Genomic DNA, 25,308 nt, shown 5'->3' with positions numbered 1-25,308 from the left:
ATCAATTAAATAAAGTCCTAGACTGAATGATGCTGGTGATTTTCTTCTAAACTTTTCCACGCGAAGTCCAGTCATTATTTCCAACAAAATGGAGCTGGTTTCAATGCAGAGAATAGGGCCAAACATGCACCAAGAATAATTATAATCCTGCCTGGTAGAAAACGGGATCCCTAATACAAAATAAAAACTTTGCTAAGAGCAGTACGGTCATTCAAGGTGCACAGCAACTGTAATGGTAACAGAGGTGTAAAAGTAGGAAAACGCCTACATTCCTAAATTAATATGGGCTGAACTGATGTAATTTCCTCAGGGAATGTTAGGACCTTCTTACCAATGACTGACAAACACCAATGAAGATATATATGAATATAAATTAATGTCCTTTGTTTTAAAAAAAAAAAATATTTCAAATTAAGGATGCAAACTATTTGTGGTATTGTGGTAAACCTAAATGTAGCCACAGGTTCCGGGAAAGACAGATAGAAATGGGGAAGTACCTCTCGAGGGTCACCACCTCATGTTTTACCACAAAAAAGACTTCTGTGTTTTTACGATGGAAATTATGATCTCAAAACTAAAACCCTGCTACCATCCACACTGATATTTAAATCACTGTGACGGTCGAAAGGGCACCATGGTAACTCATGAACAGCATGGTAAACATGCCGCAGAGATATTTGGGGTTGTGGCAATGGTGACAAAGTATTACAGAAAGCAGGGTTAAAATGGTAATTGGACAGGAGACTAAAATCACTGAAACATAAGACAGAAATCTCAGCATTTATGTTACTACATCCACAATTATGTCATTAAAAAACAGCTCAAGATTGCATCTCCACCTGAAATCAGCATAGAGGATATGGGGAACACAACGCTTAATGTCTGCAAAAATAGCAAAGATGTACAGTCATGTAGTATATGAAGTTCTAATTTTGCACGACATGTCAGATCCTCAATTAACAAAGAACTTCTACTACTAAATCAAGAAAAATCCCATTTCTGGCACTTTCTTTTAATTTCATTACATAGCCCTATCCTTATTTTAACAATAACAATGAGAGTAGTGCACATTAGCTAATGTGATCCGGGTCACGGAACGTAGAAGAGTTGCATTATTTCATTGTGCTTTTAAACAGCCACCATTATATAGTTAACATTACGGTAGTAATACATCAAAAAACTTGATTTGGTAAAGACTCCATCTCATCTTGTGACATCGATGAGAAAGTGCTGTTTACTGAGGGCTGAAAAATTGGGATATCCTTGATAACCAAGGTGATCAATACTCACTGATGCACTAATGTATCCCTGAAGGGAGAAAAAATGCAATATTTTGCATCTGAATTTTAACAAACAAGCGAATTAAGGTGCTGTAAGCGATTTTGGCTGTATTTGGATAACTTCTGCTATTTTCCTTGACTTTGACACATGTCCAAAATCTGCACATACCAAATCCTATTGTCAGCAAATGATTCACAGACATCATTTTAGACGGATAATTTCTGGTTGGTAGATTAAGAAAGGTCATGGGTTTACAATTACGTCCCAATCAACACAAAATGATCAAAAGTACCTTGTAGCTTTGGATAAAGGTGTTTTAAATGCAATACGTTTGACAATGTGGGTTGCAACCTTTCCGTGAAATGGCATTTTTCTGAAATTTTTTATGAATATATTAACCAAAATAAAACCGTTTACAGCAGCTTCAATACATTAAACACGGGTTAAAATTGTAAAAATGTTATTATCGTGAATATTAAAGTCTGAAAAATATACTTCCGTCCTGAATGGACCATCCATCTTAAATGACATATGTTAGACGGTTTGGGCGGAGCATACATTAACTTCTCCCCTTCAACTGTCAATCTGCTGCCAGTTCCATTTCCTGTCTTTATACATCCAATCAAATCGCAGAGAAACACGAAAGTCACGCCCACTATTTTTCTCATTCGAAATTCCATTTCACTCCGAAATGCGTCAAAATATGGAAGTAAAAACGATCGCAACTTCCGGTTCACAGGGATTTTAACACAGCATAGTAAAGGAATCCAATTAATTTAATACGTTATAACTTGGATCAAATGTGAAACTTACGTTGTTGTTGCGTGTCTCGACTGCTGGGAATTTTCTGACGATGAATTTCACAGCTGACTCCAGGTTTTTGTCTATCAGGTACGAGGGCTTTGCCTTGGGATCTCCACATGCCTAGAACAAACAGGGATAAACATCACTGCTAAACATGAAAGAGCCTTAACAGACCCACAGTGAAACTGTGCAAAAAACAGCCTGATATTTCACATTATGAAACAAAGAATTAAACCGCATGGCTGATCAGAGGATGAACAGTGTAGGGATTCGTCACGGTTAGAAAATGCAGTGGATGACATGAAGGAGCCAGAACATAAAAACACATGGACAGAGAAATACAAATGGAAGCTACAGACAGATCATAAGAAATTTAGTTTTTCCGATTCCTGATCGAAAATAACTGATCCTAACTATTTTATAAACAACATTACCCAATGCAAATTGTGCTAACATTTCTTGTAAATGATCGCAGCAATAATTTGCTTTGTTGTCACATCTGCTAAATGACTAAATGTAAATGTATGACTAAATGTTGTCATATTAACTGAAAATAATAACTTGCGCATTAGAATAAAAAATAACAGATGATAGTTCCCTTACAGAAAATGTGACTCATTCAGGCCACGTGTAAACTATTTTAATAGACCAATGAGAATTGTCATCACATTTAAATCAGACTGCAAACTCTTTGGGCCGTGATGCAGGAATAGGTGAAAAACACAGACGCCCAAGAACTGTTACATAACATCTTAAAAATTACTCGTTTCTAGAAGATGTTTGATTTAGCTTCGAGTTAGAACTGTATCCTAATGGATGGACAAATAAAAAAAAGGAAAGACAAGGGATGAGACAACAACAAGGAAAGCTAGTCTTCACAATGTGCTGTGAGAAAAGTTGGAGAACAGTTAGTGGAGCACAGACAGCGGTTGATGGTTAAAGAGTCCTGGAGAGAGAGAGAAACAGATTGATGATGGGTTTGCTGAACGGTGAGTCTGATTGGCTGGCTGTTCTGTAAGAGGTGAGTGTCTTACAGAATGACGGATCGTGTCAGTGGATGTGCAGCTGAGGCAGGGCAGTGTGTATGGTCACATGACACATTAAATGATGCTTTACATGCATCTGCAGCTAACACAGCATTGAACCTCAAGACCATTCCAGTGTGCACGACAACACACACACACACAGTGGCTCAGGGTGCTGTAAGACAACGTGTTTTTTAAAAAGCTCTTTAGGTCGTTCCCAAAAAAAAGACACCACGTGGCTTGTTGACTGCAGTTACACGTAGATAGTCCTGGATATAATGCAAACCAGCACTTAGTATTCACTTTTATTTTGCACTTACACATCCTCTGAATAACCTGCTGACAAGAATTTACAGAAGTGAATTAACTCCCATGCCCACTGATAACGATTAACACAGCCAATCGCAGAGAAGTGAATAAATCTAGATGGAATCTAAACTACGCCCAGAGTCTACTGTCGGTTTTGTTTCTCTTTGTTTTACGTGTTACTAACATCCAAAGAACTGCTGCCGAAATGGTACTGTACAGATAAAAAAATCAATTTGCAAAAAAAAGGATGGAAAAAGTTAAACAAACAAATAAAAAGAAAAAGGATGGAAAATAAAACTAAAAAAATAAGCCTCATGCATTAACAATATTTTATACCCCCCAAAAATGTGAGCAAAAATTTTTTTTGGGGGGATGGTCAAAATATATATCATACATTTACAGAATTTACTTAATGATTTTGTTGGCCCTATAAATTTAGGCAATACTGCAAATGTCAGAATGCTTTAAAAGTCTCTTATTTGGCCACCAAATTTCACAAAGACCATGTCCCAAGACTAGTTTTAAGGCCTTGTTGGTAAAAAAAAAGTATCGCCCAGCCCTAGTAAGATATTTCATCATATTTCATAATTCTTTATCTCTACAAGATCCAAAAGACAATAAAAATTATACACACCCTTCTAATTTTCAAAACCGAACAAAAAAAACAAATAGAAACAAAATTCTTGCTGGTGCTACAGTTTGGGAAGGGCCTATTTTGTGAGTTGCGTACAGAAAGTTCATGGGTCATGAAACTGGTGGGAGAGCGGGGGGGAAGGAGGGGGACTGAGATTTTAGGAAGGTGAAAAGCTGTGCAAACCTTCCAAACTTGTCCTTGCTGGGGGAAGCATTGTAACAGAAAGAGAGAAAATTACACATAAACACAAGTTCCAATGTCTACCATGCATGTTCACTTTTAAAACAAATTAGCTTTGGGAACTAAATGTAAGTGGTTCTGGATAGCGTGTTGCTTGGATCCTAAGGAGGGACGCAGGGGTCAGTTGGGTCACACAGTGCATTGTGAGGCAGTCGTTCCCAGAGCTAACACTGACACCATGCAGAACTCACTCCTCCGGGAGCAGGAACACTGTGGGCTTCACGATTCAAATCCATGTTCAAGAAAAGACCAGGAAGTTTGTGATTAGTCAAAGAAACATAATACATGCAAGTCAAAGGGAACCAAGGCCGACATGTTCACGAAATGACCAAAAACAGATATGAAAAGAATGACAAACAGAAACACACACTGCAAAAATAGAGCGAGCAAACAAACAAAGCAAACAAACAAAAATGTCATTGTTAGCCGTTCAAATGCATCAAATCAACTCATGCACACCAACAGAAGACCACAGGACCCATTATTCGCTGATTTTTAATTGATTTTACTGAACTGACATTTAAATCACTCCAAACAAACGTTAAAAGGATTAATTGAAAAGCAGTTTGCCTGTTAGTTAGTACTGCAAAGTTCAAACAGGTTTTACAATCCAATGTGGTTAATGGTTTAAATGAATATTAATGAACAAAGCAAAATTTGTTAATACTTATTAGGCACGAGTTCATACCTGCAACAATCAAAAGTGAGATAACAAAAGGTCAGTGAACTAGAAGGTACTGCCCCCCAAACAGCTCAACGATAAACGCAGTTTCTGTTTGTTTATCTGATTCTGAAATATGTAGAGATTAAAGTAGGACTTTACTGTATGTAACTTTGAAAAATTCGGACTGGATCCCCTAATTTAAAGAACATATAAACATATGCGGCATCACTGCTTTGCTGTGAAAAATGCATGGAATAGTTCTACATAAAACACCAGCTCCCTGTTGGTGAAAAAAGGATCTCACAGGATTTCATGTCAAGCTAAACACACTGTGAGATAAGAGTGCACTTCCTGTTGTTCCCAAGGACGGTTTCTGCTGTCATTTCCTGTGGCACAATGTTGATGGCAACCTTTATGTTGCAACAAATACCAAAACGCATTTAAAACATAGTCTAGGCTTAAATTGTAGTAAAATGTCCGAGAAAGAAGCCACGGTGAAACCTTGACTACTTTATGTTGTAACATACAAACAGCAAAACCTTTTTAGGATTGACAGTCATCAATATAAAGCAGCATAAACAATATCAAATAGTGATTTGTTGATGTCACCATCGAATTCTGTTTTTAAAACTCCCTGTAGGTATTCACCAGAACAGAATGCACATCTGACAGCGCTCAATGCGAGGCCTGCCAGTTGCTAGGCAACTGGACTACCAAAAGCATGCAGTCCAATTTCTATTCCTGTGGAAGCGAAATCTCTCAACTAAATCTGATCTAAAAAAGCATAATATAAACTAAAAGGCAATTTTGATCAAAACAATCATGTTATATTGTATTCTGAATGGATGCGGTTCATGGGAGTAAACGGTAAGTATATGAGAGAAATTACTAATATTTAGGATATATTGCTGGGTGGACCTTTTGTGACTTGTTTGAATGAGTGACGTCAGACATACAGCAGAGTGACATCATTGGGCATAGAGAGATGGACGGTACTCCAGAGACCTTTCTGCGTTCTAAACGGGTATCACACACACTGATGAATTTACATCACACGTCTGAGCGAGATGTCGGCCAGAGGGAAAAAATGCTAACGGCAACGGTCTTCCACTAACCCACTTTCTGCTCTGATCTGGACCGTTGCCATTTCAGCTAGCCCCAGTGCCAAGCCTTCTATAAAGGCCTATGAAATGCTTTTATAGGAGGAAACAGAAAAACAATCTTTGAATATGCAGACTAGATTTGACAGGCTTTATTTCTTATGAGTATTATGTTCGGTGACATTATTTTATTAGGACCTTTATGCAAATAACACCCCCAAATTCTCACTGCCATTATTGTATTAGGAAATGTGACTTTATTGATTTAGAAATAAGAAATAAGTTTAGGAATAATAAAGGCCAAACTAATGTATTAAACTATTACTATATAACAAACAGTAACAGTGCTTTATGAAAATTTGTTGCACATTTAATTTGTCAATGTAAATTAGCTTTTCACTTCCAATTAGCTATTCTGTTCCCCTAAAATAACTGTGACAACCACTAAATACGTATTTAACCATGTTAAAAAAAAAAAAAACACATAGTATTAATAATACATATATATATAATATATACAATGTTTTTGAAAATTGAAAGGAAGTGCCACAAATGCTTTAAATTCTCTACAAATAGTCAATAACTAAAGATTTTATTGCCAAACTGTAACGGGAGCGAATGGGGTATATGTGCTAAATGATCAAAAAATCTCAAAATTATCACTTCGTTATATATGTTTATGTATTTAAGTGCAGTCTTTATATAAATGATAACAACTGATCTGTTGAAGAATGTACAATTCTGCATATCACATTTAAAACTACCAACACATTTCTGACATCTGTCAAAGGTTCCTTGGACATTAGATATGAAATCTGATTCTGAAACTGAATGAGACCAAAGACAAACAAACAGCAGTTTCAAAAGTAAATGAGTCTAATATATAATTTTTTTCAAGACTATAATCAACAGCAACCCAAAACTATTTATATGAGAACCCAAGACTTGAGGGCTGTGATGTCTTCTTGACTGGATTATCCTCATGTACAGCTGGGTCATTTAAGTGCTTCAAAAGCTGGGTCACGATGAGCTTCTAGTATGGAGTGTTTAGAGTCCCAGGATTGGCATCTATTGTGTCTATGTGCACTAAAAACTGAATAAACGCAGGCAGTATGAGAATATAGATGCATAGCATGTTGTCGTGTAGGGAGGGGGCGATGGGATATTAAGCATCCTCATGATCTCTATACTCATTTAATTTATTGCGACTTAAGACACCAGTTTTGTACAGATGGCTTGCGATTCACTAATCCACTCTAAAGATACAGCAAGTGAGCCAGCATTACACTATTGGACCTAAACACGAGATTCAAAAATGGATATCTCTCTCACACACACACACACGCGGGCGCACGCACGCACACGAACCGTGTGTATCTCAATCGGGGCCTGGCCTGGATCAGCCGTCTATATGTTTCAGTGTACGACTACATTTACCGCAGAGCTCTGTAACACACATGCACGAAGCGCGTATTCTCACCTTCTTGATGTTGTAGATGCGCGTGAGCATCCCGATGCCGCGGTCGTTGAGGATCGTCAGTTTCTCCGCCAGCTTCTGCTGGCTCGGCTGCAGCGCGCCCCGAGACATGGCTCCAACGACCGTTATTACGAGCTAATTCACAACCGAACGAATTCCCCGCGTAGTGTTAAAGGGTAAAGTACCGAAACGCGTTGGTTTTAGTGTTAAAATGGTCCCATATTACGGCTTTCGGGCACGTCGTCGGGGATGTTTTTTTTCTAGGTGTTGCCCTGACGGCCAGAACGAGGCTCCTTCCGGCAACGACGTCACTGCGTCACGTGACCGTAGCTTTCCGCAGGACCGCGCCTCCCTCCCTGTGCCGTTGTGTTTTTATTTTAAAACAATTCTTTCTAAGTAAAATCCCACGTCTTGCTCGTATCATCCAAACAAAATAGAAAGAAAACAATACACATAATTTGAATTCCACGATACAATAAGAGATGAAGGTTTTTTATGCATAATTGAAGTAGCACTTACGTTAAATAGTGAAAATATTCATATCTCGAAAGAATCACATGCCTTACATTTGTTTTAAATTGTTCATGTATAATATAAGTCAAATAAGTCATTAAAAAACGATATACACTTTGTAGGAATTTGATATTATAATGTTAGAGTTACATACTTCACACATGCATTTACGCTTCTTTTCCTGTGGGTGGCAGTGTTGTCCTTCTGCGCTTTCCCAGGTAATTATTCTGAGGTGCGCTAATGAATCTTCTCAATTTTCAAGTAGGATCGAGGTCAGATACATGTTGATGGGCATTACTCGTGAGGCAACAGCGAACGATCTCACGGCACAAATAAGAGAAGAAAAAAAAACACGGAGCCTTTACTGTTCTGTCTTGGACATCTACTCCGCCAATGTGATGCATTCACTTGCACAAGAAATAAAGTCATTTTCTAAAAATAAGTTGCGCAAACAATGCACCAGAGTGACGACTTTGAGCGGCAGGCGGATTATTGAAACATGGAAAGGTTCTATTGTACAGGTGGTTGAGGACACACTACAGCCTGAAACAGCATGTGGATATGTTCAAGATAATAGCTGGGACCTTCAGGTTGGATGTATTAAACCTCATCTATTGCTTGGTGAGTAGGATCTGTTCACCTGAACCTGACACTTACAAATGTTATGAAAATTACATAAATACATAAAATGGTATAATACTGTAGCTACCATCAATTGAAATAGAGGATAAACATACTACTAAATCAGGTGTAGCCCATATGAGACTCTCTATAAATAAAAATATATAATTAATAATTTGTGCTATTTTTATTGTGCATGTATAGAATTTAAATATACTTGTTATTGTCCTAACATATTATATTACGTAGGTTCGCAAGATGCTGCACATGACTTTGGTACTTTGAGGAAATATAAGGTAATGTAAGTTCTTGACCCTTGTATTTATTTCATATTCTTCACTATGTTATCACAATCACCTTTTATGTTGATTCTAGGTCACGCATGTATTAAATGTGGCATATGGTGTGGAAAATGCCTTTCCTGATTTGTTCATCTATAAGACACTGAGCATACTGGATCTACCTGACGCTGATATCATATCATATGTCCAGGAGTGTGCACAGTTTATAGACCAAGCTAAAGCTGAGGTAACCTTGTATTTTGTTTCGTGTTGTAGATATAATTTCTTTCATTCGTTTCGAGTGATTTCCAGAATGTTTCCGCACAAATATTTGCACTTTACATAATGTAACCATATACAGGCCGTATTCTTCACCAGACAAGAGTCTGTCTCTTAGCATTATAGAAGGATAATTCTATTCTTTCAGTGTAATTTCCTGAGTGTTGGGGTTTAGCGCCTGGCCAATGTGATACTGTGCGGTCACCCGATGGCTAACTGGCTTATTCTAGGTAACCGTGCAGCAAGCTTGAATAATGAATGCTGAGTTTTCGCAATGCATTATTTAGCAAGTTGTAGAAAGATCATATCACTAACAGGCCATTGTTTGTCATACAACCTCTTTACTAAATAGTGTCGCCAGTCACCCTTAACGTGACACTGACTCATGATGATCAAGGTTTATGATTACAATGGCCACGGGAAATAAGTTTCCATTCCTTTGTAAATGGAGCACCGCCTCAGCTGTCACCGGATTTACTGTATAGTGTATATGCAGAAGAAACAATGGCTCAGTTAATGAAATAATGTTCCTTTCAACACAGTGGAAAGTAGTTCTGTCAACCGTAACTTGCAAGTTTGTAATTCTGTGCTATTAGCGTATTGACATGCATCATAAATAAGTATGTAATGTTGTGAAATTAAATGCCTCACAAAGAAGTTTCAGTTTTTGTTCTGGCTGGATAACTGAACTCTTGCTTTTTCTCTTTCCAGAAAGGAGTTGTGCTCGTTCACTGCAATTCAGGAGTTTCACGTTCTGTGTCCGTAGTCATTGGATATCTGATGTTAAGAGAAAAGCAGGCATTTGATGATGCGTTTGCTCTGGTGAAATCAGCTCGCTCGGTTTCATGTCCAAACCCAGGTTTCATGGAACAGCTGAAGAACTTCAGACCGCAAGGCGCTACACAAGCAAATGGTTTGAATCATGATTGAGCATGAATCTATGACTGCGCTCACTGAATGTTGAATTTTACAGCCACCAGTGCTTCCATGGCAGTTTAATGTGGTTTAAAGTTAGAAATGTTCTTATAAGTGCTAATATAGTAATACATTTATTGTTAAAGAAAAGACTTACAGAACAATAACACACACACACGTCTCCTTTTGAATTTATTAGTTGGAAATGGGGTTGAATTGGCTACGCCCAACAGAATGTGGAGTGGGTAATGACAGGAAGTGGAATTTACTGAATTGCAACTTAAATTCAACATGACAATGCAGTAGATTAGTGCATTCTGGGAAACGAACCTCATTTGATTATGAATATCGTTCAAAGAATTTTGCGTGTTGTAACATGTTTATCTGTAATTGATGCAAAAATATGCCTATATGACTTTATTTTAAAGTCATTCTATTCCATTTCCATTCTTTAAATTCCATTCAGAATGATACATCTGCATCCTGCCTGCTACCTCAATTATAATTCTGTTTAAATTTAGAAATTTGATGAGAATTTAAAGTTGAGAGTGTCTCTGTCTTTGTAGTAGTTACTATAAAATCATAATACATTAATGTGTACTATAGTGCATCTTTTAAGATGTAGTTATCTTCCAAATAAATGAATCTTCCCATTCCACCAGATGATGATTTTTTCTTTCGACAGTGACACCTTGTGGCCACATCGAGCATTAACATCAGTTTGGTAACAAGTTTAAGTTTATTTTATTAATAAAGACCAGCTGTTCCTGTATACACAGTAGCTCGGCCTTTGATAGTAGAACTATGTCTTTGTTTTTTTTCCATTAATAGCATCTATAATGTTTGTGTCAGAAAGTAGCTATAATATCTTCCAAAGAGAAGGACAAAACTGTTGTTGCTGGTATATTACACATTTACAGTTAATTTTCTTTTATAATTTTTGTAATTTGAATTACATATATTTATGTTTGTTCATATAAGAATTTTAATCTTTTATAAATCCTTCAATTAAATTCTACTTTACGCTTATTTATTTACATTGTGTTGTGATGTGTTTTTCTAAAAGTGGTTCTTGGTTGAAAAATGCTTGTGAAGAATTTCATTCCCCAAAAGGTGTTTGAAAAATGTTTTCAAATGTAATGTCGACAAAAACAAACGTACAGAAATGCTGTTTATTAAAATTTCTTGTCATTGTTTGTGGTGTAGACATTACAAGGCCTAGTTTGATATGTGATATGATGAATGCAGTAATGAATAATAAATAAAAAAGTATATATATAACAACCTTGTATGTTTGTTGCATTGTTGTATGAACGGTATTGCTTTTGCAATATTGATAAGATCAGAAGTTTATCCAGGCTATAAATAACATTGATCCTTAACTATACTTAAAATCTAGGGACTAAACGTAAAGCAGAAAATCACTGAGATTAGAAAAGTCACAGCGCCATCTGTGGTAGACATACAAATTACACCATATACGCTGAAATAGGGAGCGCACGTCACCCGGTTTTAGCTGGACAGGACTGAATAAACTAGGATATTGTGGGACAACAGAGCTGATTCGGATGGAACACACGGCAAAACTGTTTGAGCAATTGTCGTCACGTCAACTCCTTCTCCCATGTTGTTAATACATTCCCGAGGATTTGGTTTTCCACATGGGCACGATCTCATCCACCTTCTCCAGGAGAAACATTGTGACCGTGAAGCCCAAAGAGTCCGCTGACGGCAGAGTGAACCCGGACCCGGCAGAAAGCCAAACTCAAGTCATTAAAAATGCAGTTCAGAAGGTCAACCGAGAAGTTCAGAGGGCGTCTGTCATCACCGATGAAGGCAAGTGATGATAGTTTTGTTGGCTGTTTTCAACACACTCCGGGCGGAGGAAAAAGTTTGATAGTTTGGGTGAGCTTCAGAATCAAACCTTCAATGCTGGTAACACGATGTCAGACTTCTGGATTACTTCTTGCTTCAGAGACATATTTTATTCGTTCTTATAAAAGTAATGAGATCAATAGATTAATATTGATATATATTTACATTTACATTTAGTCATTTAGCAGACGCTTTTATCCAATGCGACTTACAGGTGGGTTGAGCAAGGGAAGCAATTGGGATATATTGATATTATAATGATTAATATAATTACTTACCATGCAGACAAGATAAAAACATCGTGTGATCATAATGTATTAACCTAAATTTAGTAGAATAACTGCCTTTGAGAAAACCAAGCAGGTCTTTTTTACGATTTACTCTGTTCCACAGAAGATTATCCGACTTAATGTAAAGAACATTAGCCAGTGTATAAAAATATAACCCTTATACTGATCCATGTCAAAGATTGACTTAATCAGCCTTGGTTTTACAAGCCTTAAGCCTTGCCCACATTACAGTGCAGGGGCCGATTGGCACCTTAATAATAAATAATAACTTGATGAGATAGAAGACGTTGGATATACAATTTATAAACTCTAAAAGTATTTTGTTTCCTATTTCATATAAAAATTCCACTTTCTGTTTACAAAAATGTTTATCATTAAAAGAGAAACGCACAGCCCATAATGGGAGTTGTCTGGTTTTAATGGAGATAACAATGGTCGCTGTCGGTCTCTTCTGATAATGTAGGCCTATTGGGTTCTATTGGTGGGATGTTATTTGGCAGATGGGAATAAAACACCATTTAGTCCTACGCAACTGGAATAAGTCTCAAAACACACCCGAGGACAGAAAGGGAGCTTACGATGGTAAACAGTTGATGCTTCATAATGTTTGTAAAATAGGTTTTTTTCAGCAGAGCTTTTTAGCAGCTGCAAGCAATATAAAGTTAATGACTTGATGAACTTCTAGAGCTAATCGTTATAATAACTGTTATATTGTCATATGGCTTTTATTAAAGCAATGCGTTATGGTGACAGGTTCTGTCTAGTGTGTGAGAGCATCCCTTAACCATGGTAAAATATACGGTAATGTCTCTTGTGGCTTGTTAGTTTATGATGTTGATAAGGTTATATTAAGATGTAGGTGGAACTTACACAAGGGAAATTACAACTTTTATTGAGTAGCTTAGTTGGAAGTGGAACGTCACAATAGTCTTATCGGTCGACATGGCCATGGACACGTTTCAAGAATGACGTGTCATGGTCTGTGTTTTTGTCATGACAACCCCTGTACAGTATTAAATAGAGTGTAATCGGAGGTCTTGTTTCTTTAGCGAATGCATTATAATGATTTGAATCTTACTGTTTTATTTCAAGCCTCTTGGATGTAAATGGGTTGAGTGGGCAGAACAAAGCCAGTGGAATTCATTACGAGGCTCTCTGCCGATTGGGAGGCTGCAGATTGGGGCCTAATTTGCCCGCTGTTGTGGTTGCCAACCGTGCTGGATGGCTGCGAGGAAAGCAATTAAAGATTTTGTCTTATAGCCAAATGAAGAGCAATTAAGAGGAATGAATTCAGCCTCTTTATTTCACAATCACACTGAAGAGCTGTTAGTGGTTAGATTAACATAAGTGTTGGCAGGGTGATTTTTCCGAGTGTTTTTCCAGCCTTTCACCCAGAGTAACTTGCAAACGCGTCTACGGTTAGTCAACAGAGCTCACAAAACAGGTCTTTAATACTTCTTGTCTTTTCATAACCTTGATTTCTCTTTTGTTATACCGAGTACTGTTGTTGATAGCCAAAACAAGTTTCCCGTCTGCAGCTCATGTGCGGAAAAGACTGATGTTGAGTTACATCAACGGTCACGTTAATTGATGTAGTCATCTATATTTTAAAGTCTATCATTAAGTCGTTTGAGGTCCCGTGATAATGACTCGCTCTTGCCACATAAAAACCGCTGCTTACAGAGAGCCGTTGTAATGAAGAAGGTTTCCAAATGACTTCTGTTCATTTGAGACCCGAAGCTGCGTATCAGTTTTAGATTTATTGTTCTAGACACAATTCCAGCAGACAGAGTTAACCTGTTGGATCCCACCCAATGAATTTGTAACAGAAAAGGTAACAAGAAGGTTATTTATTTAATCGTTTGAATTTGAGTTTTGTAAGTTGTAACTAACTGAAATAAACTACCAAGTGTGCATTTGTCCTTTGTTTACAAAACCTTATATTCCCTCACACTTTTATACATTTTAAATTGTTATCGTGTGAGTAAGTTTCTGTTGGGTTATTTTGTCTAACATGAAAAAGCATGCAGTTTGGGGATTTATTGGGTGAAGAGAATTTAGGTTGGGCCACTCGTGTCTATGGTTTGGTGTCACGGCAAAGCCTAGTTTCTGTTCATTGTTGCTGTTAATTAAGTGAACTACACAGTTCCTTTAGACCAATTTGCATTTTCATGTTTAATAGATATGCACGAAATTTCTGTATTAAAATGACAATTAACAACACGCAATATTGAGAACCATCCACTCGCTTTATTGTCATGATGGATAAGAAGTGTTCTTTTACACAATAGATTGTTGTTAAGGCTTTCAGGGGTGTGTAAGGAGCTAGTCTATTGTGTGAGGTCTTTAAATTTAGTTCATGTTTCCGGCTGAATGACCTGCCAATGAAATCATGCATTTTGTGTGTCTCTGTGTGAGTGTTGTTCGGCCCTCAGACCAGCGCTGGGCTTTGGCCCAGGTCAGACTCGCCTTTTCTTGAATCACTGTCAAGTGCTAGTTTGTCATTGGTCTGATAAGAGAGAGAGAGTGGCTTCAAAAAAAGAATGTTTAGGTTGGGGTCCGGAAAATGTATTATCTTTTAAATATTATATACCCCGTATATGTCATGTTATCCCCACTATTGTCATCTTGGTTACCTTGTACCTAATAAGCAAAAATCATTTTTATTTTAATTTTGCTTTCCTGGTTAACATTGCTGCAAAGCAGCTTTACAGACCTTTTTGTGAAATAAAATTATTAGCAAGTCAGAATATTGTCACCAGAGGGCTCCCTTTAACCAGGAAATTCCTGGGGGAAGAATAAAAGCCATTTCATTCACACAACTTTGTTTTTTTTTTTGAAAGGATGAGATTGAATGAGTAGTGAAGTAGGTTATTTGATAAACATTGTTTATGTATGTTTATTGTACCCTTTACAAAGGTCCTATATGTCCTATAGGTCCAATATATACTAAATAGCCTAAAATGTAGAGAACCATAATAAATGCAACATGAATAGACCAAGTGTGTAAATGCATCAAAAAGCATAAATTATTGCCTGAGCTAGATGACTTTATATTTGTCCGTCAAAGAATTTGCTGCTCACCATGATAGTTCTAGGCTTTGATCCACCCCCTCCACTAATAATCTATCATTGCTCTGAAGATGAGTGCGATTGTTACTGGCAAACCAATATAGCATTTGACATTCAATCATATTAAATTCACCTTGAGCTGATCCTTCATAAAACATTCATTAAGCTCACTTTATTGCATTTTCCATCTCCTTTTCTGGACTTTTGGTAAAACAGTCCCCGGAAGGTCAAATTGTAATAGATTAAAGACTTTTGAGTTTTGATACATTAAAAATAACGTGGAATAGATTTAAAACCCATAGACTGATAAATCCTCCAAAAGACAGAAACATAATGCACAAGGGTGAAGACTTTCCTGTAGCTCAGTGGTAAGAGCATTGCGTTAACAATGCAAGGTTTTGGGTTCGATCCCAGGGGATTGCACATACCTATGTAAAAAATGTATAGGATAAAGCAATGTAAGTCACTTTGGATAAAAGCGTCTGCCAAATGCATAAATGTAAATGTAAATGTAAGACCGATGAACAGCACAACGGCTGTCTATCTGTTTGGGGTGATGCATCTGTCCAGGATTGAGGAAATTTGGCTCATTGTAGTGTGCAAATCCGGATTTACTACCTCAATGAACCAGTGAGGAATAATGGAATGCTCTGTGAATTAATAACAGCCTCCAAAATGCCATTGTCTTCTGCAAAATGTGCATGTTGTGTTGTGTTGTGTTTAATCAAAGGTGTGTGTGCATGTTTTGTCAGAATAATTTACTGCCAGCCATTGAAAATAGTTATGTAATGGTTATGCAATGCAAAATTTATAATGTTATTCAGAAACGGTCAGTCCAGGTGTTACATGTATTTTCTTAACGGTCGGATGAAGTTGTCATATTTCTGCGCTCCAATTATTATGCTCCAGTTTTTGTTGGTAATGTATCAGTCAGTCTGTCCCTGTAAGTAACATCTTAGCAAATACCTAGCAACACCCTAGCAACAACACAAACCACTCAGATCTGGCCTTTTGACCCATGTAGATGCACAGACATTTAGAGATGAAGCTTGAAGTTATAGGATCAACACTGATCAATGAGACCCACGATTTTAATGACAATTATGAGATTTCCAATTAGATCTCTATTTTTGCACTGGCAGAAGTGAGGTATTACATCCCTAACGCGGCATGTTTTATTCAAGACCTATATCTTCTCTGATAGATACCTTTAGGAGAAATGTAGTTTAGCTTCAATTTGCGAGCGGACGCTATTAATCATACATTTGACATGGTGTAGTATATTTAGACAATTATATTCTAGTCCTGTTCTATTAACAAAGGGAACCTGGTCTTCATCAATCAAGGGTCCTTTGAGGACTTCTATCTTAAACAGCCTGTAACAGAGTCTGTATTGTATCTTTTTGTGTACAGTCCTGTTATGACTATCCTGTTTCCAAGCTCCACTGTTTGGCGTTAATAAAGGCCATTAGCAAGTTTGACAGCAGCTAGACAGATGTGAGACCTTTACACATGCGCACATGCACACACACAGTTTTACTTTATTAGTGGAAGGACATCTAATAGATTTTTAAACCGGGCTAATGGTACATCCTGTCCCCAACCCCTATACAAACCCTTTACACAAATTTGACATCTTTCAATTTAAATATAAACAGTCTTGCTGCCATGTTTTAACGCGCTTGACATTACAAAAAGAAAAAAGAACATGTATGCTTAACTTAACACATGTGAGCTGAAAAACCTGCCACTAAGATGGGCGGTAGCAGAATACCCCAAAATTTATGTTTTACTATAATGAAACCTAGGTCATTTTGCAACATAATTTTATCAGGTGTATGTGAAGCAGTTATAGTGATGCTTGCCTTAACCAACAGCATGTTATGTTAGTTAAAAAGATTTAGCTTTTATTTGTTTGCTTTCTACAAATTGCTTTCACCCCTTAATTAGTTGGTGAATTTTTTTCTAGCGGCGTCTGTATTGAACAAACTCACGCTGTGAGTAGCAGGCATGACGTTTCCATCAAATCCACTGAAGTGTAACCATCTGTCTCTAGCAGAGAAACTAAAATCACCCAGACTGAGCTGCTGGACTGCAGGAAATGAGCTAGCAGTCCAACTGATGGGTGACTTCTAATGAAAAAAAAATGTTTGTTTTGAGTTCCTCAAACATAAAGGGTGACTAATAATGTTGACTTATGGCAAAAAAATTAAAATATAGAGATACAAGGTTTTAGGTTGCCTTTTTATATCCGAAATCCTTTTCAGGTCACCCCGTAGCCTATTACAGAGTAATGGTCTTTAGAATGCGTTTTTTCGTATTCGTCATCCTAAATTTTTTTCAATGTACAGAAACCTTGCACTCCGAGTCCGATGCGTATGAATTAATCCATTGGGGAAAAAATCTTGCGCATGAGTGGTTATGTAACGTTTAATATTTCTTTCCCGTCGCACCTCGTGGCTGAACAGCAGCACAAGTGTTGCAATTGCAAGTTCGCATTACGTTATATTAAATATACTCACGAACAAACATGTTCAAAAAACGATCGTGTTCCCCTCATATCTGCTCAATGTAAGCATATAATATGACGTGTTTTTAGTTTGAACTGTTTCTCTATATGCTGTGAAGAGAAATAAGGGTCATTAAGAGGATTGACAGCGTGATGCAATCGTTTTCTTCCCAGAAAACATATTTAAGCCTTTGTTTTATAAAAAATATGGTTTCAGGAAATTATGAAGCCATTGTGACATCAGATGCATGTTTTAATGGTACAATTGTTACTATTCTGCTCTTCTGAAATAAAGCTCTTCTGATTTTGTTTTCAACTATTCAACTATACATTTTGGGTTGGATGTTCTTAACTCTTGAAGTTGGGATCACCAGTGCTTCCAAGGAAAACACATTTTTCAAGCCCTGTTCTCTATTTATTTGTTTAAATATTATGTATACAAGTTACCTTCGCATGCAAGAAGTCTCAACTTTGCAGTTATTATAGGGGATACTTCACAATGATAGTATAAAATGGCATTTTAAGTCAACCAACAAAACTATTTCCTCTCTCAAACAGTAGAAAATGTGGTTTAAAAAATGTACCGGGAAACCAGTATAAATCTGGAAAACACTGTTATATAAATTTTTGGTCATACAGTCCAGCCCAATAAACTATCCTCTTATTCCGCCAATATCTGCTCATCTGCTACACTATCTCTTTATATTCTATGTCTTTGTAATCTAAACTTTGTATCTCATGCAGTACTTTGTGCTGCTAGACAAAGTGGACTCAGACGGCATCTTGGATGTTGAGGCTCGCTTGTATGGTGGCTCTGAATTGTCAAAACACCTCTCAAAATTATACCACTGGATGCCAAAAACTGAGAAAATAGAACCCGGTCCAAATTTTTCATGACAGATGAAAATATCGGAGGCAGTGTGTAAATGTGATTGAGGTCATACTTATTTTGTAACGTGCAAAAATATCGTACTCCGTGTGCAATGACCTTAAAGGGTAACTCCAGCCAAAAATGAAAATGCTGCCATTAATTTCTCATTCCTTTAGTTTTTTTTATCATCCCTAGGACCTCTGTTTTTCCCCAGAATGCAAGTTAAGGTAATTTTGGAAGCTTTCCGACGCCTCTATAGATTGCAACGCAACCAAACACATGAGCCACACGACATTGCATCCGGTGTCAGCTTGTGTCGAACGAGGCTGACACCGGATGCAATGCTGTGTGGCTCTCCGGAACGCGCGCTTGAAACAAATCAAGAAGTATTTTAATAAAGTCGTTAGTTTTGTTTGTTTGTGCGCAAAAAGTATCTTCGTCGTATTATATTAATTTATACTGACCCACCGGAGTCGCATGGACAATTTTACGATGTCTTTAAGCGCTTTCAGCGCTTTGAAGATTGGATACGGTGTAATCTGAGGAGTCGGAAAGCTTCCTAAACTACCTAAATTTGCGTTTTTGGGAAAATGGAGATCCTACAGATGTTAAACTACTTGAGGGTGAGTGATTAATGGCATAATTTTCATTATTGGCCGGAGTCACCCTTTGATCCTTTATTCTAGAGCAGTGGTTCCAACTCTGGCCCGTGAGATCCATTTTTCTGCCGAGTTTAACCCCAATTCTGATAAAACACCTGATGAGGCTAATCAGTGACTTCAGGAACAGACGCGTTTAACTTAATGCTGGGCTGCGCAGATTGTTTGGCATATCGCATTAAAGTACCGCGAGAGTGATTCAAATGCCGAGCAATCTGCACTTGAATCGCTCTCGCGGTACTTAAATGACATACGCTGATAGATTTGCGCAGCTCTGCAGTAAGAGGAATGCATCTATTCCTTAAGACGCTGATTAGCTTGTTCAGGTGTTTTACACGAGAGTTAGGGCTAAACTTATCAGGAAAATGGATCTTGCGGGCCAGAGCTGAGAACCACTGGTCTAGAGCATCCATTCGCCCTTCCACAATGGTTCTCCTGAGATTAAACCTTTTGCATTTCAGTAGATAACAGAATTTCTTATTACTATAACTACACCATGTCACTTTATTTATCCGTCGTTTGTTTACAAAGTCAGTGTTTCATTTCTTTAGTGTCATTCTTCATCACGGAACCTTTTTATGTTTAGCTCAAAGATGATGTTTAATATTGGTGGACCAAGAATGCTTAAGGTTGCATACATTTGAACTTTTGGTTCAGTATTTATTGTTTAAAGCCAATATGACTTCTCTTTCCTCCAGACGTTCAACAGTGAGAGCGAATGGTGACTGAAGCTGTCAATCCATAATATTCTGCTTTTGATAATCCACAGAAGAACGTCATACAGATTTGTTAAAGCATACAATTTTATTTGCTTCAATAGGTCATAGAAGCTGAGTAGGTTGAGAAGAATCTTATGTTGGGGCAGTCACGCCCGCAGACTGGATTTTCGCCGTCATTTCACCTCTTGAGATCATTGGCTCCACTACCCACAGGCCCTTCATAATTACTCACTTAAATGCTTTTACCGGCTAACCATAACAATCCACTTTTGTACTTTCTATTACATAGAACCCATCGCGTTTCTTTGAGCCTTGAAAGGATTTTTACTGAGTATTTCGAGTGTCTGTTCCTCATCTTTTCCATGGCAACGTGAAACATGTTCTCACAAGTCTGGTTGAACTGCCATGAGCAAATCAAGTTTCCTGCTAATGGTCTGCAATGCCGAGACACCCTCTCTTCTTTCCACATTTCAAGTGTGAATTATTGTCAGAGAAATCACAGCCTTATTGCATCATACACAAACACGTTGAGTGCAGCCTTCTGAGGCTTGTTGTAGAAGAACGTGAGCCATTACATATATTCATTTATTTACAGGTTGATTTATTATTTACTACTTAACTAATGCTGCCTGTTTTACATTTAGGCCTACTGTATGCATTTGGCAGGCACTTTTATACATTACATTTACATTACATTTATGCATTTGGCAGACGCTTTTATCCAAAGTGACTTACATTTCATTATCCTATACATTTATACATAGGTATGTGCAATCCCCTTGAATCGAACCCACAACCTTGCGTTGACAACGCAAGAGATGTCATGCTCTTACCACTGAGCTACAGGATTTAATCTAGTCTTTTATCAGTATTGAACCCATGACCTTTGCTTTGCAATGCTCTGTGAAATGAGTTCCAGGAACAATTACTTAAATAGATAATTACTTAAATAGATATTTCCTGTCAAAGTGTTTCATTTAATCATACATCATGGTTGTTTGTAAACAAAGCAGAATGGTGGCATGCAATTTCCTTTCCTTGGGATTTTTGATTACTTTAAGTTTATTCATGGCACTGAAATGGAGCCTATTGCATTATGGGAAAAAGCATTGTGTGCTGTTTACTCCACATCTTGACAAAAGCACATTGTTGACTAAAGCACAGTTGTTCCCTGCATAAAGGATATTAGCATACTGTCCACAGTGCTGCAGAAATAAGATTATTTTGTTGGTTTTCTAATCAGACCTGCATTTCTTTTTTGCCTGAAGATGATAAGTGGCCACTGACCCCAGCTGCAATGTCCCGCTAGGGCACAGTTGTTTCCGCAGATGAGAAGTGAAATTTTAATCGAGGCGATCATGGTCACACCTGCCGCTCGCTGTGTTGCCAGCCATATATATCACTTAAACCATAGACACACGGGATTGTAGGCTTTTTCAGAATGACTCCTGTTAACATGTAGAGATCTTTCATTCTTGTAATCAATGGCGTGCATCATCTTCCGCTGAATAGATCATGTGTAACAACATTTGACATTGCGGATAAATAGCTGGATATTTCTTTTGAAAATATCTCTATGGCAACCAGTATAACCGTTTTCACAGACACTGAATCGTAAATTAGGCCGTAATTGTCGTGTCCATCCAACTTCTCTCCCTCACCGTATTTAGTCACGCGTGTTGCCACGTTCTCATGCTTGTCTCGATCATCTCTCTTTTTAGGATGCACAATCTTATTTTTTCTTGATCAACAAATGGTCAGTGAAATGCACAGATTAATCTTCTTAAATATTGATCGTCAGACGTATCAAACTAAACTGTCTTATTTTTGTTCCTCTAATACTTTTATTATTGAAAATGTGTTTGGATATAACCACATATATATATATATATATGTTTTTGGGCTGACACCGAATAGAGAGGAGGAGAAATAATATCAGCGGAAAACTTAAACACAGCATAATTTAATTCATTTCCCCTATCTGGAGCTTCAGGCACACTGAACTTTCTGAGATAAGTCTCAGAGAGATTAATGCAGTCCACATCTAAATGCCAATGGAGGAAATAATTAGAAGCTTCCGCATGACAATAATACATTCTTATTCTAATAGGTTGTCAAATCGTTATATTTCTCCCCTGGCGATGAGGAAACGAGCCCAAGTCTCAAATGTTGGGAGATGTTAAATACCTACGGATCAAAGTTTGCTTTTAATTTTAACTTCTAACGTAAGAGGTGCGGGTTATGATAGGCTAGAAACAGTTTCAGTAAAGGTAGTGTCATGGAAATAACGTGTTTGTGGCAAACTTTTGTGTGCATTTGAAGTTTCGCAATATTGCGTATTGTGTTAGGTTCAAAGGTCAAGTTTTTGTAAAGGATAATTGGTTAATAGATTAAATGAGGTGTCATCTTTCAATATATCATTTGAAACTGGTAGTTCACTTAAAAATAACATTCTGTCATCAAAAACCTTGATTTGTTCCAAATCTGTATACATTTTATTGTTGCACTAAACACAAAAGCAGATATTTGGAAGAATGTTTGTAACTGGGTAGTTGCAACATTGACTACGATAGTAGGCACAAACTACTATGGTAGGCAATGGTACCTCAGAAGAGTTTGGTTTCTCACATTCTTCAAAATATCTTCTTTTACTCAGAAATTCGTACAGATTTAAACAATTACAGAATTTTCATTTTTGATCAAAAACATCAGAAATAAATTTTTTACAAATGTGAGACGAAAGAGATGAAAGAGATGATAATATTTAATAATATAATTATAGTTACAGTTATAGATAAAAATTGTTTAGCATTGAGTTGTTAGTGAATTATAAGTGTCCTTGATTTCACTACAATGTAGTGTGAACGCTCACAAGAATTATTCCTGTTAACCTGTTAAAAATAATCTAGAACATGTTGTTTCTCCCTGCAGTTGACTCTGTGCGCTCCATGACTGTTATCCTGCCCACCTCTCGGGTCCTCGGGCACAGGTGGGTCTCAGCGAGGAGCCGTACTCGAGGACTGGCTGGAAGAAACGTTCCTGTGGCCAAAGATCCCAGAATTAGGTAGGAGACCCCTGAAGGGACCAACTGCCACCAGACGTAAATCGTTTGTGTGTTCCCTTGTTATCTCACACACAAAGTGTCGTGCCAACCCAGCAGACTTAGTGAGAACATACACCATGTGTTGCTTTTGGACTTGTAATGCTATACACATTAAGCATCACTACACTACATCGTTAGCAAACAAAACTGCTCTCCGGTAATTTCGCTGTGAGGCTTATTTGTTTGAGCAATCAAATTTGGAAGTACTTCTACTTTTAGTTTAGGAGGCATATTTCACCTTTAACATTATGCAGATTGTTACAGAATGTCGTGTTACGTAGAACTGTAATTACATCTAGAGACTTCTGAGGTTTTATGGATTGTGGGCGTCTATGTAAATAGCTGTGTACAACTTCTCGATGAAACATTTCAGGTCGCTATGGCAACTTGGAGGACCTCTTCACACCTGACTGAAACGCACATGTTGACAGTCATCAGCATTTTGTTAGTCTTTGGGAAAATGGGCTTGAAAAGCATTCTGATTATCCGCGAGGAACGGTGGTGATTTGCCTAAAGACTCAAGTCTTGCATGAGAATGTATACCATGGGACATTTCATGCAAATTTATACCCGGCCTCTAAATATGCATGCTGCTTAATGTGACTCCATTCTCCTCTGTTTTAATTAAGCAGTGTGCCATTATGTTGGCAACAGTTGGTATTTGCTACATCCATAGAACCGTTACAATAACATGCTGCACCTTGTTGTTGCTCATCTGTGTCCCATTGAGTCATTTAGTATGAGTCAGTTTGAACACCTCTGTCAGCCCCTGGAGAAAATCTCTGTGTATGAGTCATTGACCTATTGAAATATATTACCATTCCAATATAAGATTAAAGCTGCAATTCCTAACTTTATTGGTAAAAAAAGTGTTGATCGGTTGTAGTAATTATTACGATTTGAGATGTTGTGTTTGATTTTGAAATAACAATTTGAAATAATAAAATGAGCAATGTAGCATCTAGTGGTGACATTACGTATTGCAACCAATGGCTCGCTCTACCGCTCCCCGCTGCTTTTCGAAGCACTACGGCAGCTCTCACAGGACAAACATATCGTCACGTTTTCGTTTCTTTGCCGAAAGCGATAACATATTTATGAAACGTGCTCTGTAGAGCAGTTTAGGGCTACTGAGGAAAGAAAATGGCGAATTCCATGTAAGGGGACTCACGGTGTATTTAGAAATAGCTCTTTGGTAAGAAAAACATAATGCTATATTATGTAAGGATTTATACACCTCAAAAGACATAGTTATGTATATTATATTGCATTTCTGTCAATAGATCCTCCAAAATTACACACTGCACCTTTAAGGTTGTGCAAGTAACCTGAAATGTTATGTTTCAGACAGACACATGGCGATAAAGTTACATTTTAAAAATCACAATAATAGCCAAGAACATGCTCTCCTGAAGCAAATTCATAAACAGTTTTCAGATTTATAAGTGTAAACAGCCGAAGAAAGGGCAACCTGTTCGGTGTGCCCATGCAGGTAATTGGATAGTCTATTAGGGAAATGGCTTAGAGTAATGACACGCCATTACATGCATTACGGTTTGTGATAGTCCCGGCTTTACCAGAATTTCTTGTTTTGCCTTCAGTCAGAGACAGAGAAAGAGAGATTCTGCGAGTAAGGAGGGGTCAAGAGCGTGTACTTCCTCTTTGTTCCTGTTCTGGATAAATTCAAGCTGATTTGTTACTGGCTGAATTACATTACGGCTGTGCTAATTAAAGTCAGTACAGGCTAAATTGGCTGAGCTCCGCTTCGTTGGCCTCAGAACTGACCGTGTACTGGAAATCCTCCCAGTACCCTACTGCAAAGAGAGGACAGGTTGAAAGATTGTGAAAGACTTTTTAAATTATCTATGTTGCACTAGCATAATGTGGTGTTGCTGACCTATTGGCCTGCTGGGAATGACATCATCCATTTGGGTGACATCATTAGCTTAAGATTCATTTAGATTCCTCACGGTCAGGGTGACCAGAAGTTCTGGATTTATGAGGTGTGTCCTATTTTTTTTTGCATTTAGACTCATTGACTTAAATGTGACAAGTGTAATTATTTCA

At 37.6% G+C, this 25,308-nt stretch overlaps 3 protein-coding genes across 9 annotated transcripts in view; 2 read left to right on the top strand and 1 right to left on the bottom strand.

Annotated features, from left to right (window-relative positions):
* nckap1 (NCK-associated protein 1) overlaps positions 1–7,823 on the bottom strand; it is a 32,235-nt gene extending 24,412 nt beyond the window's left edge. For 4 of the 7 annotated variants that reach the window (XM_056754303.1, XM_056754304.1, XM_056754305.1 and 1 more), the window contains exons 1-2: positions 7,538–7,822; positions 2,095–2,205 (exon numbers count right to left, since the gene is read on the bottom strand). In XM_056754303.1, coding sequence (XP_056610281.1) covers positions 2,095–2,205; positions 7,538–7,645 — 219 coding nt within the window. In that variant the 5' untranslated portion in view covers positions 7,646–7,822. Of the gene's footprint in view, positions 1–2,094; positions 2,206–4,236; positions 4,255–7,537 lie in introns of all 7 variants that reach the window. The other 3 variants (XM_056754300.1, XM_056754302.1, XM_056754301.1) reach the window with 2 other exon arrangements.
* Positions 7,824–7,942: 119 nt separating this feature from the next.
* Positions 7,943–11,242, top strand: dusp19a (dual specificity phosphatase 19a). The gene is made up of 4 exons (XM_056754308.1): positions 7,943–8,668; positions 8,918–8,964; positions 9,044–9,196; positions 9,940–11,242. Exons 1-4 carry the CDS (start codon positions 8,185–8,187, stop codon positions 10,156–10,158), a joined length of 903 nt encoding a protein of 300 aa, XP_056610286.1. The 5' UTR covers positions 7,943–8,184; the 3' UTR covers positions 10,159–11,242.
* Positions 11,243–11,688: 446 nt separating this feature from the next.
* pde1a (phosphodiesterase 1A, calmodulin-dependent) overlaps positions 11,689–25,308 on the top strand; it is a 70,073-nt gene continuing 56,453 nt past the window's right edge. The window contains exons 1-2 of the mRNA XM_056755536.1: positions 11,689–11,979; positions 23,070–23,202. Coding sequence (XP_056611514.1) covers positions 11,805–11,979; positions 23,070–23,202 — 308 coding nt within the window. The 5' untranslated portion in view covers positions 11,689–11,804. The remainder of the gene's footprint in view (positions 11,980–23,069; positions 23,203–25,308) is intronic.

This window comes from Triplophysa dalaica, chromosome 8 (genome assembly GCF_015846415.1).
Source record: "Triplophysa dalaica isolate WHDGS20190420 chromosome 8, ASM1584641v1, whole genome shotgun sequence".
Classification (NCBI taxonomy): domain Eukaryota; kingdom Metazoa; phylum Chordata; class Actinopteri; order Cypriniformes; family Nemacheilidae; genus Triplophysa; species Triplophysa dalaica.
The sequence above is the reverse complement of the archived record's forward strand: the minus strand, read 5'-3'. Positions and strand labels throughout refer to the sequence as shown.

Coding starts and splice junctions, on each gene's coding strand:
- dusp19a (XM_056754308.1), top strand. CDS start 8,185: ATGTTAGAGTTACATACTTCACACATGCATTTACGCTTCTTTTCCTGT. Junction 8,965..9,043: donor GTACTTTGAGGAAATATAAG/GTAATGTAAGTT, acceptor TGTTGATTCTAG/GTCACGCATGTATTAAATGT. Junction 9,197..9,939: donor TAGACCAAGCTAAAGCTGAG/GTAACCTTGTAT, acceptor TTCTCTTTCCAG/AAAGGAGTTGTGCTCGTTCA.